Genomic DNA, 16,490 nt, shown 5'->3' on the forward strand with positions numbered 1-16,490 from the left:
CACAGCATGAATGAGATTTTAAAAAAATGCCTCAAATATCTGGCTAATAAATAGCCATACAGTGTTTCTTCTAAGTCCAGTTGAAAAATTCAGACTTAAGGCTGGCAGAGCTAGAGACACATACCTGAACTATGGAGAAGCACAGGCCTTATAGTACCATGTAGTATAGCTCCTCAGAAAATCTATTATGGCAGATAAAAGGTAACAGAAAAGGAAGACGGCTGTGCTAACCAAGGAACTCACATGGTTTTGGGAACAGCAGAGTAGTGAGGCAGAACTGAAGCCAAGTTTATTTCCAGCACCTCTGTGACCTTCCTTGGCAGATTATTCCATTGTCTGATGGGACCTCAGTGTTTGACCATTTTCCCTAATGACTTTACCTGTTTAGCATCAGCATTTTATATTGCCCAGAGCTTATTTGAATAGATCCTATGCTTTATTTTTGTTAAAGTGTGTACGAAATAGTAATTATAAAATTTCCCCCCTTAGTCATCTTAATGATTGGTCAGAAAATAGATGAATACCTGTGTAAATATATGCATTCTTGCATGAGCCAAATTTTGTATGTGGATGCAAATCTCATTTGAATGCACAAATGACTATATATGTATTGTATGCTTCTTTCCCTACACATACGTACACTCATGTATCACATGCAAGAATGTCTATTTTCTGACTAATAATCTGGCCTCTCTTCTCGTACATTTTTTCATAGATCTAGGTTGTCCTGAACATAAGATTAAAAATATATTTTTTAAATCCCCTTTTAACATTACAAATCAGTTTTAAATAATCAACAGCACTTCATCAATACTGAAAGATGTTAAAAACCAGAAAACATTCCAAACACAGGCATTAGTTGTATTTTTTCCATAGTTATTCCATAGCTATGGAACAGTTATGCTTGTTAATCTGAACCAATGAATCTCAATGCTACACCCAGAACTGAATTTAGAGAGGAACTTGCTATACAGTTTTTAAAGTAGATTTTATTTCGTTAGTGTTGACCTTCCTCCCTTTTTCCTGTATTTTTCAAAGTGAGTTCAACCTCTTCTAGCTTGGGAAGTATCCAAAATCATCTTTTCAGGATTTGAATTTTACTGCCCTAGATTCCTTTACAATTTCTGAAGTTGCATAATTAATAATTATATTTTATTTGTGTGACCTTTCTCTCCAGCCTAGATAGATATTACACTTTACTTTCCAACTAATAAAACATTCAATTTTCAGAGGACAAGTAAAAATTTCAGTATGATCTTGCTCAAAGATTTCTATACAACAAAATCGATAGAATTGTAGAATTTATACAGCTGGTACAAAACAGCTGATGGATCATAAACATAGTGTAAATATATAAGGTATACCCTTTCCAAGTATAGAAAAGTTATCAGTAAAAGTTGATAGGACCAGCTCACTGGGGAAGGTGTCTTAGACAGCAGACTGAAAACATGAAAATAATAGGGATACATAGACTACATATTATCTGAATTCACCACCATAAAAAAAAAAAAAGAGTTCAGAAAAAACCAAGCATACGGAACTACTAGACTGCAGGAATAGAATTTGGTAGAATAAAGAAAGTTGGCATATACAATATGGAAAGAAGTAGTATGAAAATCCGACATTATAGGAGCAGCTTGAAGAAAAATGAGAAGCTGCATAAGTAAAGATATATAAAGTCACCCTAACAATTATTAAAGAGCAGCAAGCTATCATGAAAACTTTACAACAGACTACTCCAAAATAATCTGAAATCACTACTAAAATTGAAATGCACAACTAAAGTACCATTAAAGGAAGTAGAAAAGGAGAAAAAGAACAAAACAACAGGAATGAATAAAATAGGAATGGCTTTACAATATAACAGAATTGAAATAATTACCAGAAAGAGAAAGAAGCTGCACTGAGAAGGTAGAAGGCATTTCCATCAGCAATGAATAAAAATGTCTGACATACTAAATCCCTCCTGACTTTTAAGAAGGACCACCGCAACAGGAATGCTTACAAAAATAAAGGCCTGTAAAAATACCTATTGTCAAAGTGACTATGTATCTCAATCATGAAAGGAAAACAGCCAGTAAGTAGACACAATGTGAGGACTCTGGGACTTACTAGATGCAGGCATAAAGTGAAAATTAATTTGGAACTGTGCATCCTGATTTGATAACTGTATTACCAAAACTGTGATGAATACTGAGCAAAGCAACAAAAATTACTATGAGATGAAAGACCAAATTCTTTAGAATATAGGAAAAGAGCTATACACACACAACTTGGCTAAGCACCAGCTAAGGCTATCTGCAGCTATCTGAGGGCTCTTGAGCCTGACTGGAAAGCAGTTAGTTACAGTATTAAATAGGCTTCAGATAGATACTAACAGGGTTAATTTGGGGTTTACGCTTCCTGCATCAGTGTAGAGATTTGTAAGTCAGCTCAGGCACTGGGTGCAACCTGGCCACACCTGCAGAGCTGAGCTGGGCAGCAGGGTTGGTGTGCCGGCATGCCCAGATGACTGGACCCTTTCCAGGAGAGGGGCTGGCTCAGGCATCCCTCTGCCTGTAGCTACCGCATTATGTTTCCATTCTCCAAGCAATACGTTAAGAAAACCTTCCCCATACGATAACACTATATTTTACTGTCAGTCCTCGAAAGACATTCACACGGGCTAACTTTCACTTACAGTTGTCAATCCTTTGGGCTCTTTCTGCATAGCTACAGAGAGAGAGACTTCTCAAAGGGTGGACTCAGAGGAGCTATCTCAGGCTCTCGTTCTGGATGGACAGCCCTGCTTTCACCGCCTACACACGGAACTGGGGGAAATGCATCTCACTGGACTGAAAGTAAATGCGTTAAACGTGACAGTAATTCTGAAATGACAGAGGGGACTTTTTCAGCTCTAAATTTCAGTTAGGGTTCAGTGTTGAGGCCAAAGTTGTTTTGATTGGGTTTTTCTTTTTAAAATACCTTTGTAAACTGCCTAAAGAAAGAAACAAACAAGTACCTTGATCATGTTTACAGGCAAATGAAACACTGCAACTAGGACTGTGCGAAGTCAAAAGATGCAAATCAATCTCAGAGGATTTATCATAAAGTTATTCTCTTCTACTCTTCAAGCACAAAGTTTACTGCACACATTCTCAACTGGAAAACTGACAGTCAACTATGAATATTTTCATCCGCAGGAAGACAAGAATAAGTGAAGTATTTTTGCTTGGCTTTTGTAGTGTCTGCATGTAGGGCTGCTACATATTTTTGTTACTTTAAAATAGAAATACTTGATCATCACCTAGGAAAATATAAGTACATCAATTTATCTAAGCATGGTGTATATTTCTCTCCCCCAGGAAGATGTTTTTTCAGGTATCTTCAGGTAGAATATCATGAATCAGAAATCCTTTCCCCTGTCTTTCACCACAAAAATCCAGGGGCCATCAGCAATGTAGCAGAGTTCAAACAAAAAGTCCAGAGAATATATACCAAACTGAAATAATTCCGATCAGGGTATCTTTAGGAACAGAGGAAAATTAAAACAGGGCCTGAAACCCTCTCATAGTTTACACGACTGAACATGAACATCTTCATGTGCATTAAATCTATTCCTGACACTTACCTTCACAGAAACAATGACAAGGCAATCTTTTCAGTGCTGTTTTAATGTTATTATTTCAACCCCCAAACGTTGCATCAAGTAATCTCATGTCTCAGAAAAGCCAACAATTAGAATTGTCAAACCAAGTTTTCTCTGAATGTTATGCAAACTGCTACTTACAATCCGAGGTTTGAAGGGTGGCTTGATTTTCCTTTGTTCTAGAAGAACCCAGTCGATTTCCTTGAAAAACGGATGCTGCTTAATCGCGTCTTCCCCGTTTTGTGATGCCACACAGCCAAGTCGCTTATTTGGGTTTTTTGTCATGAACTACAAGGTGGGGGAGGGAGAGAAGAAAAAAGTTAAAATATAAATCTCAATGGCTGGAAAACATTTGCAGTTCAATTACGCATTATAACTTCTAATGCCTAGTTTTTAGAGACAGTCCCCTTTCAGAAGGTGGTGGGTTCATTTTTTTTTGTAAGAGAGACAAGGATGCCCCTTCAAATTTCAGAGGTTCTTCTAATTAGAAGAGTCAGAGACTCTGAAGTTTAAGTTTCCTGCAGGAAGCTCTTTCAACTGATTGCTGAGACCTCCCAATTTCATCTGGCTGGGAGTACTACTGGAACAGATTCTCTTAAAGCATTTCTAGTTTCAGCTTTGCCCAGAAATACTAAAGGAAAGAAAGAAAATATTAAACCCTCCAGAGACACTTCCAAATAGATGGTCAGGATAGCTCTTATTTTATCTTATTTGCTCTGTCTTAACTATTAAATTGGAGGATAGGGGGTACATATTGTGCTTACTGTTGTTTATTTTCCTTGGGTACATAGGTTGCATAATCATACACTCCATTCAAGCAGACACATGAAAAGCCATAACCTCCTTACTCATTTCTAGGATTTTATTCTAACATGAGTAAGAACAGCACCTGCAGGTATGTGAATTAGAAGTGTTCTGTCCATACATTTCAGGAAATACATGGAGGATCAGTACCAGCAGAAAGCTTCCCTTGAGAAATTCCATGACATAACTTGCATCTTCCCTTTCACCTTTAGTACACTGTTAGTGGCAGCAACTGGAACTAACTGGTCACGTCCGGTGTGATCATTTCTAAACTTCTCACTTTTAAACTTTTACTACTCCTTTCAGCAAAGAGCTGTACAACCAGTGTAAGACTTTGATATCAAATGATGGCAGCTGATAATATTTTTCCTGATTTTGCTCTGCTACTTCTTCCTTCTTTTATTAGCAATTACCCTACTTATTTCCTAATGCATGTGGACACAGAATCCTTGCAATTCAGGTAGCAACAAATGCTCTTATACACACACACTCATATTATAATCGCAAGCTTTGCTACTTCATATTCAGCCATTATTATAACATTTTTAAAATTAAAAAAGTGTACAAATTAATCAAAATATGATAATTTTTCAGTGCCTTTTTAACGTAGGTACCACGTTATACCATACATCCGTAAGAAAAAAGCCACTTACCAAAAAATAAATCACTATAATGCATACCCTTGCTTTAGTACTCCAGTTATTAGATAAATAGCTACTGAAGCCCTTAAGATGGTTTTAGATCAACCAGCCACAGGAGAATACCATTGCTATCATTTTAAAGATACAACATAGATTAGCGAGGCAATTCTCTCCGTGGTTTCTGACATACACGAGCCACTCCAAAGACGACCCTTCTCTTTGGTCTTGTGTTCAACTGCACCGCAAGTTCTTTGCAAGTGGACAAGTCGTATCTAAACTACAGCCCATATTTTCTATGGGTAGGAGAAACAAAGGTTTTGAAAGGATTACTGTGCTTTGTTGAGGTCTCTTGGAAAACCACAAAACGCATTCCTGCATTCCTCTGCTTTATTTCACCTCCAGGACTGGAGCAAGCAGGCCAGGAATCAGCAGCCACACATTTTGCAGAAACAGAACACGGAAACTACAGGATATGCTTTCTGTACCATATAATCCAGGTATCAAAGTAGTAAAATCTGGTATGAGTATCTGCCATGCTCTCTCTTTGTTTTAAGCCAGAGGCAGGGAGAACATCAGAACATGTCATTTTTAGCAAGCCCAGGACATGAAAACGTGACTAGATAGTACAGTTCAGTACAGTACTTCACAAACACCACAAAATTTGGAAATGGATGATGAAAGAGAACAAATTTTAAGAACGAATACTTAAAACAAACAAACAAAATTATCACATGCAAATATGGTGAAATAATCTCAAACTTCTGAAGTGGACATTTAATTCTATAAATTTAATCCCTTGCAACAAATATTGATTTTTTTCACCTTCTATTTCTGAAGCACAAGCTGACATTTATTTCCTGTTTATCAACAGCATCAACAATGATGCAACTGTCAGGGCATCATGTAAGTGTTGCCTTTTTATTTTCCCATAGTCAGGTAGGAACCTCCTTTTATGAAAAGAGAAGCCTTTAAGATCAGAGATCTGATAGATCAGATCTATCAGATCTCAGTAAGATACTGACTTAAACGACAACTGGACAAAAGGTTGCTGAAAGAGCCATGTAATTTGGGGTCCAAACCAAGGATCATCAGGCTCCCAAGATTTTGCTTCTTGATGCTTCTTGATGAAGAGTTCTGCTTTTGTACCCAAAGATCTCTGTCATCTGGGTACACAGGGAACACACACTGTAGACACAACCTCTCTCCATTGCTTGCAAAGAAGTACAGAGCTAATTTCAATGAAGAATTGTTTTCCTTACCAGACAGGAAAGAATTTTAAATAGCAATTCCTGTCAATTCACAGAAACGGGACTAACAAGATCTGTGGGATTTCATGGGATAAGTAACATGCTGCCTTGCAATACTGAGCTGCAGAATTATCCTCCTTAGTGTTTTGTTGGAAATAAGAGTGAAACTGTTTCTTCAGAAAATAAGAAAACATTGCTACTTAATACAAGAGAACGCCTTCTTATTAAGCTATCCTTACACACTGTTTGGAGGAGTGTAAAAATACACAGGTTCTAAAGAATAAAACTCATATCTCAAAGCACAATGCGAGGAAACAAAGTGTTCTGAGGTTAATCCCTTGCTACCATTCAGCAGTAAAATACAGAGACGCCTCTTTCTTTCCTTTGTTTTTCCTGTCCATTTAACAGAACGTGGACAAAGATCAGATGAACAACACAAGTTTCAAACATGTTTCACACCATAGGTGCATAGGCAGCAGGTTGCTAAATGTAACGAAATGTTTTCTTTTTATGGTGTAAACTGGCACAGCTCCATTAAATTCTATCAATTTATGCCAATGAAGACATCTTGCCTAAAGAGGAACGTCTATTGTTATAGTGAAAATCTATTTAATGGATGCAACCCTTTTTTTAGGGATTAACTTTAGACAGAAAGATGTAAAAAAAAAAAAAAGCTACAACTACAGCAAAATACAAAGCACAATGCCTACTATCCTACTATCAAAAGACACACTCAGGAAAACAGCTTCATGAAAATTTCTAGCAAAGTCAGCTTTAAAAGAAATTAGAAGGTTTACAACCCTTGCACTTAGGTTCACAAATATGTACAATTTACACCTGCAGACCAATTCTGTGTCTGCATTTGTATACATGACGTATAACATTAACAGACATCTCACTACTTGCCCCACAAATGAGGTAACACAGTAAGGCTCTGAGTGTCAAATCTGTTTCTCGCTTTCCTCTGGAATGTATCTTACAGACTGTGAAACCAAAACACTACAGAAAATCTCCCAGGCTCCAGTGAAATTCAGATGCAGATATGAACACTGAAAACTACCCTTTCTCTACAATACACCAGAATAACCCCTGAATCCTGGATATCAGCCTGAATTCTGCAGCTCAAGTCCATACATTTTAATTGCTGAACTGAAAATAACTGAAGGGTCTGGGAACAAAAACTGACACATCAAAGTATCATGTCAGCAAATAAAAAGTCATCAGAGAGGTATTTGGGGGGGAAGGGAGAATATGTAAAAAGGTCAGCTTTAATAAACCCTCCATGTTCTCACTACAGTGAATGGAGCAAAAGAGATACTCCAGCAAAGAAGTTAACTCTGACTTCTGCTTTGAATCATCTGCTGAAGCATCTCTTTCTCTCTCGGCAAGAATGAGCTTGAAAATATTTTTATTAAAAAAATCAAGATGAGCATTTCTTCAGAATGTGTTCCCTGCCTACTGGTGTTAAGATGAGAATTTGTTTAAGTTTTATATATAATTTCAAAATATAACCCTGTATGAAGATCTTTGCAGGACTTCACACTACCAGCTACCCTCTTAATTGAAAGTCTCCTTTATTGCAGATGCTGAAAGAAAAACAGAAGTTGAAAGGTAGAAATTTTCCACTTTCAAAGCAGGTGGAAAGCTGGAATAAAACCCAAGTTTTTCTTTTAAGCCAGAAATCCTCCTCAGGTTTTCAAACTATAGGGATTGGCATACTGCTTCTGCTTTGTTTTGCTTTTTATTTTAGGATGATACTAGCACAGAAGTAAGAATTTATGTCAGTGTCACATTAATGAAGTAAACCTGACTTTAGAAAAGTAGTCTAAAAACTGAAGTTGCCTTGTGGCACATTTTGACTGATTAAAAAAATTGTGGCATTTGGTGACACACATTTCTGTCAAGTCACTACTCATATTGAAAAACACCAACCAGGGCAGAAACAATTACACTAGAGTAAGACTGCTTACCAAAGTGTTAACGTGAACTATAAAATAAAACATGCAGCTGTAAATAAAGGACTTTCAACCCATCTTGATGATAAGGGAAGAAAGGCAGAGGGACAGGAAATTTTCTGAAGTGGGTTAAATAAAAACATTGTTTCTTTAATTACATAGTGCTTCCCCCACTCTAGTGATCATGCGGCATATAAAGTGTCAAAGTGATAGCACAGTTCTAGTTGGTTGGGTTTTCCCTGAAACATGAATCTGCAGTACACAGATTTATACAGTGTACAACTGCGTGGAATACAAACATTCTGTTCCTTTCCCACAAGCGGTGTAATTTATCCCAGGCCCCATTATCCTAACAGTGGCACTCTGAACTGTGCTTGAACTCCCAGTGGTGACTGCTCTCAACAACTTTTGGCAAATTCAATTTTAATCAAGGAAAAAAAAAAAAGCACCAAAAAACCAATCCCTCCCCCCTACAAATGAAGAGGAGGAGGAAAGCAAGTAATGGAAAACTCACTGCTTTTAAAATGCTGACAGCTTCTTTACTGAGCCAGACTGGATACAAGACATCATCGTGAAGGATGGATTCAAAGAGATCATCTTCATTGTCAGCTTCAAAGGGGGGTTGCCCAGCCATCATTTCGTACATGAGAACACCCAGAGCCCACCAGTCTACTGATGGGCCATATTCTAACTCCTGGAGGATCTAGTATAGAAAAAGAAATTGGATTGAACAGACAAGTTAGACAACACTCTCAGCTGCACATTTGCTGTTTCAGTATGATACATCCCTTCTTCCCCGCAGTGCCTAAGTAGGACTAAATCCCACACCGAGTTCGGTAACAGCAGGCATGGTTTCTTACCCATGCGATTTGCACTAACACAGCTAAGTGTCAATGCGTAGTTGTTCTCAGAAGTACTGACTGACTTTATCAGTCCCCTGAGTGAAAGAGTATGCTGGTGAGCAAAAGAGCTGTATATCCTTCCAAACTATTTAAAGCAGGTCACGCTATAGGGGAAAAAAAGATCACATACACAAAACAGATTGGTGGAAAATGTGAAACATTTCCTTGTCTCTATCTTGAACAAAACAAACTGAACCGGCTTGTAATGCTGCACAGACATCATCTGAGAGATTTATTCTAGTCCTTTAGGTAGGGCTGAAGGAAGCCAAATGCATTTTTGTTCTTTTTACAACATTAAAACGCTGTACAATACATGGCTGTAGGACTCACTTTAATTGCCCTTGCTTTCAGAAAAAACTGGCTACAGCTTTCCTCGTGGCACAAGTTCAGCCTTGTAGCAAATATCTTTAGTGGGGAGTAGTAGGTTAGCATGCTGGAGTTTTATTGTACTACTTGGTTTTACAGAACTTGTGTTGTACAAGTTTAATTCTTGGCTCCTTTACATTGAAAAGCAGCTTGTAGTTCAGCTGCAACGTTTCAGCATGACAGGGGACTGGGGAAAGTAGAGTGGGTGACTGCTTAAGGTGAAGCTGACTGCCTTAAAATGATTTGGAATGGCAACAGCTCCACCACCTCCTTAAACAACACTAGTGTTAGTCAGAAGCCTTCTAGAGAACCGCGTGAGCTTAGTGCTGTATTTGGGAATCACAACCAATACAAAACCAAACTCAGTCTTTGTCACTCCTGAAATGAAGTTAACATTTGAATAAGGAGATCTGGACCCCAACTGGATTCTTACTTGAATGGATATTACATCTTCTAGAAATTAATTACAGAAAATGATACTCTTCAAAAGTGTACTTTTCAAGTGTTAATGGGCACTCTTTGGAACTCAGATACTGCTAATGAAAAGGAAATTGAAACATATCACCATGATGCAAGAGAAACAGAAGCAGGAGATAAACTTCTGTAATTAAGATGACAAAACGGAAGCCTGAGACTTCAGGGAGACAAAGATTTCATGTAAAAATTCCTGGGATCTTATCATTGCTTTGTTTTCAGTAATAATTTCCAAAGAATTTGCAAAAGGACTCAATTAGTATATTGAATTAGAAAAGAATTCCTACAAAACCAAAACCATTACACTAGCATTAATTTTCTTTTAATGCCAGAATACTTTTCAAACTCCATAAAACACATTTATATTACGATAGTTTCAAGATGATTCACACCTTACCAGTTGTGCTACCAAAGCTTGACAGCCATGAACACTAACAATTCAGATTTCTAATTTATTGTCTCTAATAAATAATAAACTAACATTTTTCCCTGTTGCAAATTTATGGTTGATGAAAGACAAAACAATGAAACTTTCACATTAAATCTGCACATGGAATCTTCCACGGAAAGATGCACAAGTTACTAACTAAACTGAGCATAGTCTGCCTAGCAGATTAACTGTACTACTTGGAAATGCATCTCATGATATTAAAATTTAGGATATGTAAAACCAGCATGATCCTTAGCCATATCTTTTATCCAATGAATGCCTTGAAATAACTTTGGATATTGCCAACTGTTATGCAGCATCCATATGAAAAGTTCCTAAATTTCTATGCAAGTCTAAACTTTCTGTTCATCCGTATAATGAGAAATACCACGAACATAGTATCTTTCACTCACAGATACTTTAAAGAAAGGAAAAAATCATATTCCCACAAAGACTCTGGGCAAAATCACACCAAACATTCTTCCGTATGAACATCCCCTTCTAAGTCTCATGAAAAGTTAAAAACATTTTTCTAACTACTGAAGACAGTGCTGACAGTACTCAGTTGCACCTAGCACCTTAAAGGCTATTAAGTGCCTTCACAATGATGCTGAGTCAGAAATGAATGTATGGAGAAGAATACTGTTAAGTTCAGGTAATAAATAATAGAAGAAACCATGCTTTGTCACTCCTGTCAGCATGGAATACTGCTTATGAGCAGTAGCGTAACCAATTTCTGCAAGATTACACAGGAGACACTGCAGCACAGTCTTGTCTGCATATTCTACTGTTTTCATCTACATGTAAATAGTGTCTAAAATTACACATGTAACAGTCTGATGAATTACAATATCTATATTCTTAGTGAAGTGCAAAAAAATACCTCTGGAGCTATATAGTCAGGTGTGCCACAAAAGGTTGTGGTGGTCACTCCATTCAGAATCCCTTCTTTGCACATCCCAAAATCAGCCAGTTTACAGTGGCCTTCTGCGTCCAGAAGAATATTGTCCAGTTTCAGGTCCCTGAAATAAAAAGGTGCAATATTAAACCAAATCTCGAATTTTGATCATGTGCTCTTGAATTTCATCATGAACTACAGAATATGACAAATAGATGGTTTCACAAACACCACCGAGAAACCATCCTTCACATGTGTGCATAAGAAGTTGGTAGCAGTCACTAAGTAGACCTAGTTAAAGGCAATAGAGAAGCAGGCAATGACAAGCATTTTGCAAGACTTTACTCCTTGTAAGGAGTCAGACAAGAAGCCTGACCTTTATTCTCTCTTTAGCTGCATGAGAGCACAGCTGTATTCAAGACGGCATCAGAAACATTTGGAAAAGATCTCAGACTAACATTCTGTCTATGTGAAACAGGTCAATGTTTAATGGAGCTGTTCTCCATTTTTGCATTCGCACAAAGTAAGGAGTACCAATCTACCCATATTCTATCACAAGGGTTGAATTAAGAGGAATTTTCAAACTTGGAATATTTTGAATTGGATTCTTAATGTATACTAGCAATTCAACGTTCAGACTGCAATGAAAGGAATGAAAAGCAGTGCTCTTATCTATGGGAGCATTATTTTCTGCAGTTTAAACCTGCTCAAAAATAATCTCACAGGAATATTTTGCATTCATTGTTAAACAACACATCTTAGCAGCTGTCTCTGATCACTTGTACAAATGTCTTTGTGTCAAAAACACACAGTTCTTTGGTTATTAAATTGGGTGAGGTCAAAAACAGGTTGAGAAAGGCATATCCACCTTTCCTGTGTTGCCCTCTGCACATTTTCTAAATATATCATTGATGGTTATCGCATGTTACAACACAATGGATCCCAGGTACCATTTAACTTACTTGCCACTTGCCTTAGGCAAAACTACAAAAGAGTCTGGAAAGTCAGTGTGTAAAAGAATCCTCACTTGCAGCAAAAAACCCTCAATTTAAAACATTTTATCTTGTACAAATAATAACACAAACATAAAACAAAGGCCAAACCCCTCACTTATATTGCATGGACCATATTCATTTTATGCTTCTGTCTAGGCCTTAGGTACCTCTGCTGTGTATTCAAAATAAATGAAGGCATTGTATGTAAGAATGCACACAGAAGTGACAATCAAAAGTGGAACACATGTCCTTAGCTGACTTTGTGGCTACTTTCTGACCAGAACTTTTTTCCTAGAAGAATTAGCAAAATTTTCACAGGTGTATCTGATGAGAAAAAAGTGTGTAGGCAAGTTCTATATCAGATAGAGAAATAAAATCCCTTGCCAGCCTCTGAAACAGATTTCACCTCAAAAGCCTATGAAAAGATACAGGTTTTTTTGCATAAATCATTTATGCCAACAAATTCCACCTAAGTGAGGGGTGACAAATCTTCACCTTACTCTGAGGATTTCTTTCAGAGAGATGTCTTCCGACCAGCCCCCAGACTTTAGAACCACAGCACCGTAACACAGTGGAAGCATTCCCACAGATTAAAGAACACTTCCAAGGCTTCATTATGTTAAGAGTTTTTGTGGACATGTCCAAGGCTACAGTATGCTGGGATTTCCCCAGAAATGTTCTGTTCTCCATATCATCCCAATTTCAGTAGGTGGTTTTTATTCTTTTTTTTTTCTTTTCTTTCTTTTGACATTTATTCAAAATTTTCAAATCTGGTGGCCCACCTGTATCTAACATATATTTCTCAATCATGTACACAGGACAACACAAAAATCAGGTATTTCTGTGACACAGTGGACTTACTATTCAAGGCCTGCATAGTCACTACACATCTGTGCAGTAAATCAGACACTTCTTGGAATCACTGGATGACTTACTGTGCATGTAGAGATTGGTTGTGTTGTGTACATGTCACAAAGTGGTTTGTGCATGTGCAAGAAGTCTGACATGGCAAAACAAAGTCAGATTTACCTCACTAACAGTAAATCCACTGTCTCCCACGTAAACTAACTTTATCAGATATAGTTTATGTAGCTGAAGTATATACTGGCTGTAGAAATGTTTGTTGCAACCAATACGCCCCACATCAGACCTTGCTATCTCCATATCAGTTACGCTGCTCTTGTAGGTCCTTGGCTGGTCATCCACATAAGGCCCCTTGGAGCAGACTACATATTTCATCATTCCTTGAGGTCGTCCTTTTTATGAGTTCCTAAACAACCCAAGCTCCAGCTGGCGACAACATAATCCCCATCTAACCATTTAACCACTCAAATAACCACCTCTTCCTATCCCTGGAAAGTGATTTGCAAGAACTATCCAACATCATGCAAGGGCAAACAGGTATCAACAGCTCTGTGTCCCCCAAAGAAGTCAAATAGACAAAATAAAGCTCCCTGCTCCGAAAATCATGTACCTTCCCAAAACTGCTCTTCCAGTGAATTATATTACAATCAAAAGACCTGCATTAAGACAAGACTATAACATCATTGACTAGAATGTGACCAAGTACAGCAAAAGGATAAGGCTCTTGCAGATGGGAGAAGGAAATAAGCTTGTAACCTTCCAAATGCAATGTTATCTTGGATGTTCCTAAGCTAAGGAAGAATACAAGCTGTATTTCAAAAAGTCAAAATGTTCCAGTAAAGAAATAAAACTATAATTATATTTGATGCAATCTTGGAACCACTTCTAGCCACCATTATTACAACAGATTGTTAGGAAGACGGTCACAATACAAATAATTATGATAGCAACTACTGAAATTCAAGAGGCTGCTCAGAGAACTGGATCCACCTTAATTTGGAGAGGTAAGTGATGACTGGAAGACTCTTAAATGTTATCTTAACTCTGATCCCAGAAGCAGGACTTCCCAGTGCAGACAGGTGACACACTGGAGCTGTTAGGACCTAAAATGGTTAAGTTCCATTTAATGCTACCCATATGCTAGCCATGGAGTTGAATGCAAGAAACTCCTAAGCTAAGAGAGATCTCAATAGTAATACAACACTAACAGCAAGCCACCACATAATGAAGAAAGACAGGATACTTACCATTGTCTTTACTTCCTTAAACATTTGTATAAGACACAGAAATTAGCAATAAAAATTTAACTTGGCAGTGGAAAAAGAGAATGAACAAACTGAGCAAAGAGAAACACGGTAAGAGTCTAAATACTAAATTCTGACTACCTGCAAAGACCAACAGTAAAATTTTAAGCCTGCCTGTAAAAGCACAAGTCAGTTTAACTTTCCTACCATTTACCAAGCTATAATCCTGCTTGACAGAAAAAAAAAAACATCTGGGACCCCTTCATCAAGCTAAAACAAAGCCTATAAACCTCTTCAAAACTCCACTGGAGGCACTGAGGACATCAGTTTAATTACTCACGCAATAATGAGATTTAATACCAGTAGATTTTTATTATCACAAATACGAAATGCACCAAGTTTCAAAAGAAATTTGGAAGAGGCTAAAACAACAGCAGCATGACTCCCATTAAAGTAGAAATGGGAGGTTAAAAGGTAAGCTGGGAGTCTGCTGAAGTGCCAAATTCATAGCTAGCCCACAGGATCATCATAGCCCACAGAAGTGCTTGCACTGAAAACCATTCAAAACCATTCTGTCAATTTACAGTTGCCAGATTAAAAAAACCCACCAAACCAAAAAACCCCACCAAAACCCGCTAATGATGCAACTTTGGAAAAAGAAATCTTAGTTAACTAAATAAATGTAAGAGAATAGGTAACATGCTATCTGACACCTCACAGGACAGAAACTAAGACAAAACAGAAATGAGGAAAGAAAAGAAAAAGTAACAAAAAAAGTGCTGTCAAGGAAGCTTGTCTTTCCACAGCAGCAGTCCCACTGAAAAAAATCTTTTAGTTTAAGACCTATATCTCCCTGAAACTGTTCTAAGAAACAGCCAGCTCTCCTACATCTCAAAAAGTAAAGTAAACAGCTATCAATCTCTGGAATGTAAATTAATTGTCTGTACAGAATGATCCATTCTGTCTTTTATTTGGTTCCTGGTATTAGTGCCAGTTGTCTAATTCTAAATCAGAGTATACCTAATAATACAGTGTCGGATAGCTCAGTGACAAAGGTCTATTAAATTCTTCTTTTTCTTATTTTGCATTCTCTTTGTAGGAACTAAGTCAGTCATCTGTGTCTGACAAAATGAGTTTCTACAAACCTGAGTAATTACATGCAACTGCAAACAACCTAACCAGTTAAGCCAGGAAAATGCCCAAATTGCTTGAATGCAGTAATGCTACATTAAGCTATTTCTCTCCTTTGTTTGTTTGCCAAGATACTTTGTACAGTCAGTTCAGTTGACTTGAGCAGTCAATTGCATAAAGTGTTTGTTGGTTTTTTTTTAAATTTTTTTTTTTCCTTTCCCAGAAAGCATTAAACAGAAATTTAAGCCTTGGATTCTATTTCTGGATACCTGCCAGCATCACAATCACCTCAGAAGCTGGAATGATTGGCAGGATCTCAAGAGAGAATCGGGATTATAACTGTAAGGTTTGTGCAAGTTGGAACAGAAGAGCGGGCTGGCTGCAGGTAACCTGCGAGAAAACTTCCAGAACGCTCCTTCCTTCCTCCCCACACCAGTGCCACAAGACACTGACTGCCCTGGCTTCCCAAAAATGCTCCGTGGACGAGGACTTCACAGGACTGGGTTCTTAAAGTCCGACTCTCAACAGCAGCCAGCGAGATAACCGCCTTGCGTGTGTGGCCCTATGTGTCACACATGTGTCATTTAGATAACAGATAATTTTCTTGTTGAAAGAAAGGCAATTAAACAGTCAAGATGGGTTTTGACCAGTAAAATCAGAAAGTCTGCCAAACATTACTAACAGTAGCCTTTGAACATGGTAAACATTAGTGACTAAATAAATCCATATTTGAAGAACAAGATCAAGTAGCTAAGAAACATGATCACATACTGGTTTAAGCAATCACTTCACAATGAAATATCTCCACAGCATCTGCCTCTAACTGCTGAATGAGCAACAAAACTAGAAAGTATATACATTTCAGAGTATAGATCAGAATGAAGGATAGTAATGACTACCTGCAAATAATA

At 37.6% G+C, this 16,490-nt stretch overlaps 1 protein-coding gene across 1 annotated transcript in view; it reads right to left on the reverse strand.

Moving 5' to 3' along the window:
• Positions 1-16,490, reverse strand: part of PRKCE (protein kinase C epsilon) — a gene marked incomplete at its 5' end in the record, with an annotated part of 303,518 nt that overhangs the window by 16,042 nt on the left and 270,986 nt on the right. Inside the window, 3 exons of the mRNA XM_081997851.1 lie at positions 3,770-3,916; positions 8,790-8,978; positions 11,331-11,469. Coding sequence (XP_081853977.1) covers positions 3,770-3,916; positions 8,790-8,978; positions 11,331-11,469 — 475 coding nt within the window. The remainder of the gene's footprint in view (positions 1-3,769; positions 3,917-8,789; positions 8,979-11,330; positions 11,470-16,490) is intronic.

Source organism: Phaethon aethereus, assembly GCF_964289735.1.
Source record: "Phaethon aethereus genome assembly, chromosome: 3".
Classification (NCBI taxonomy): Eukaryota; Metazoa; Chordata; class Aves; order Phaethontiformes; family Phaethontidae; genus Phaethon; species Phaethon aethereus.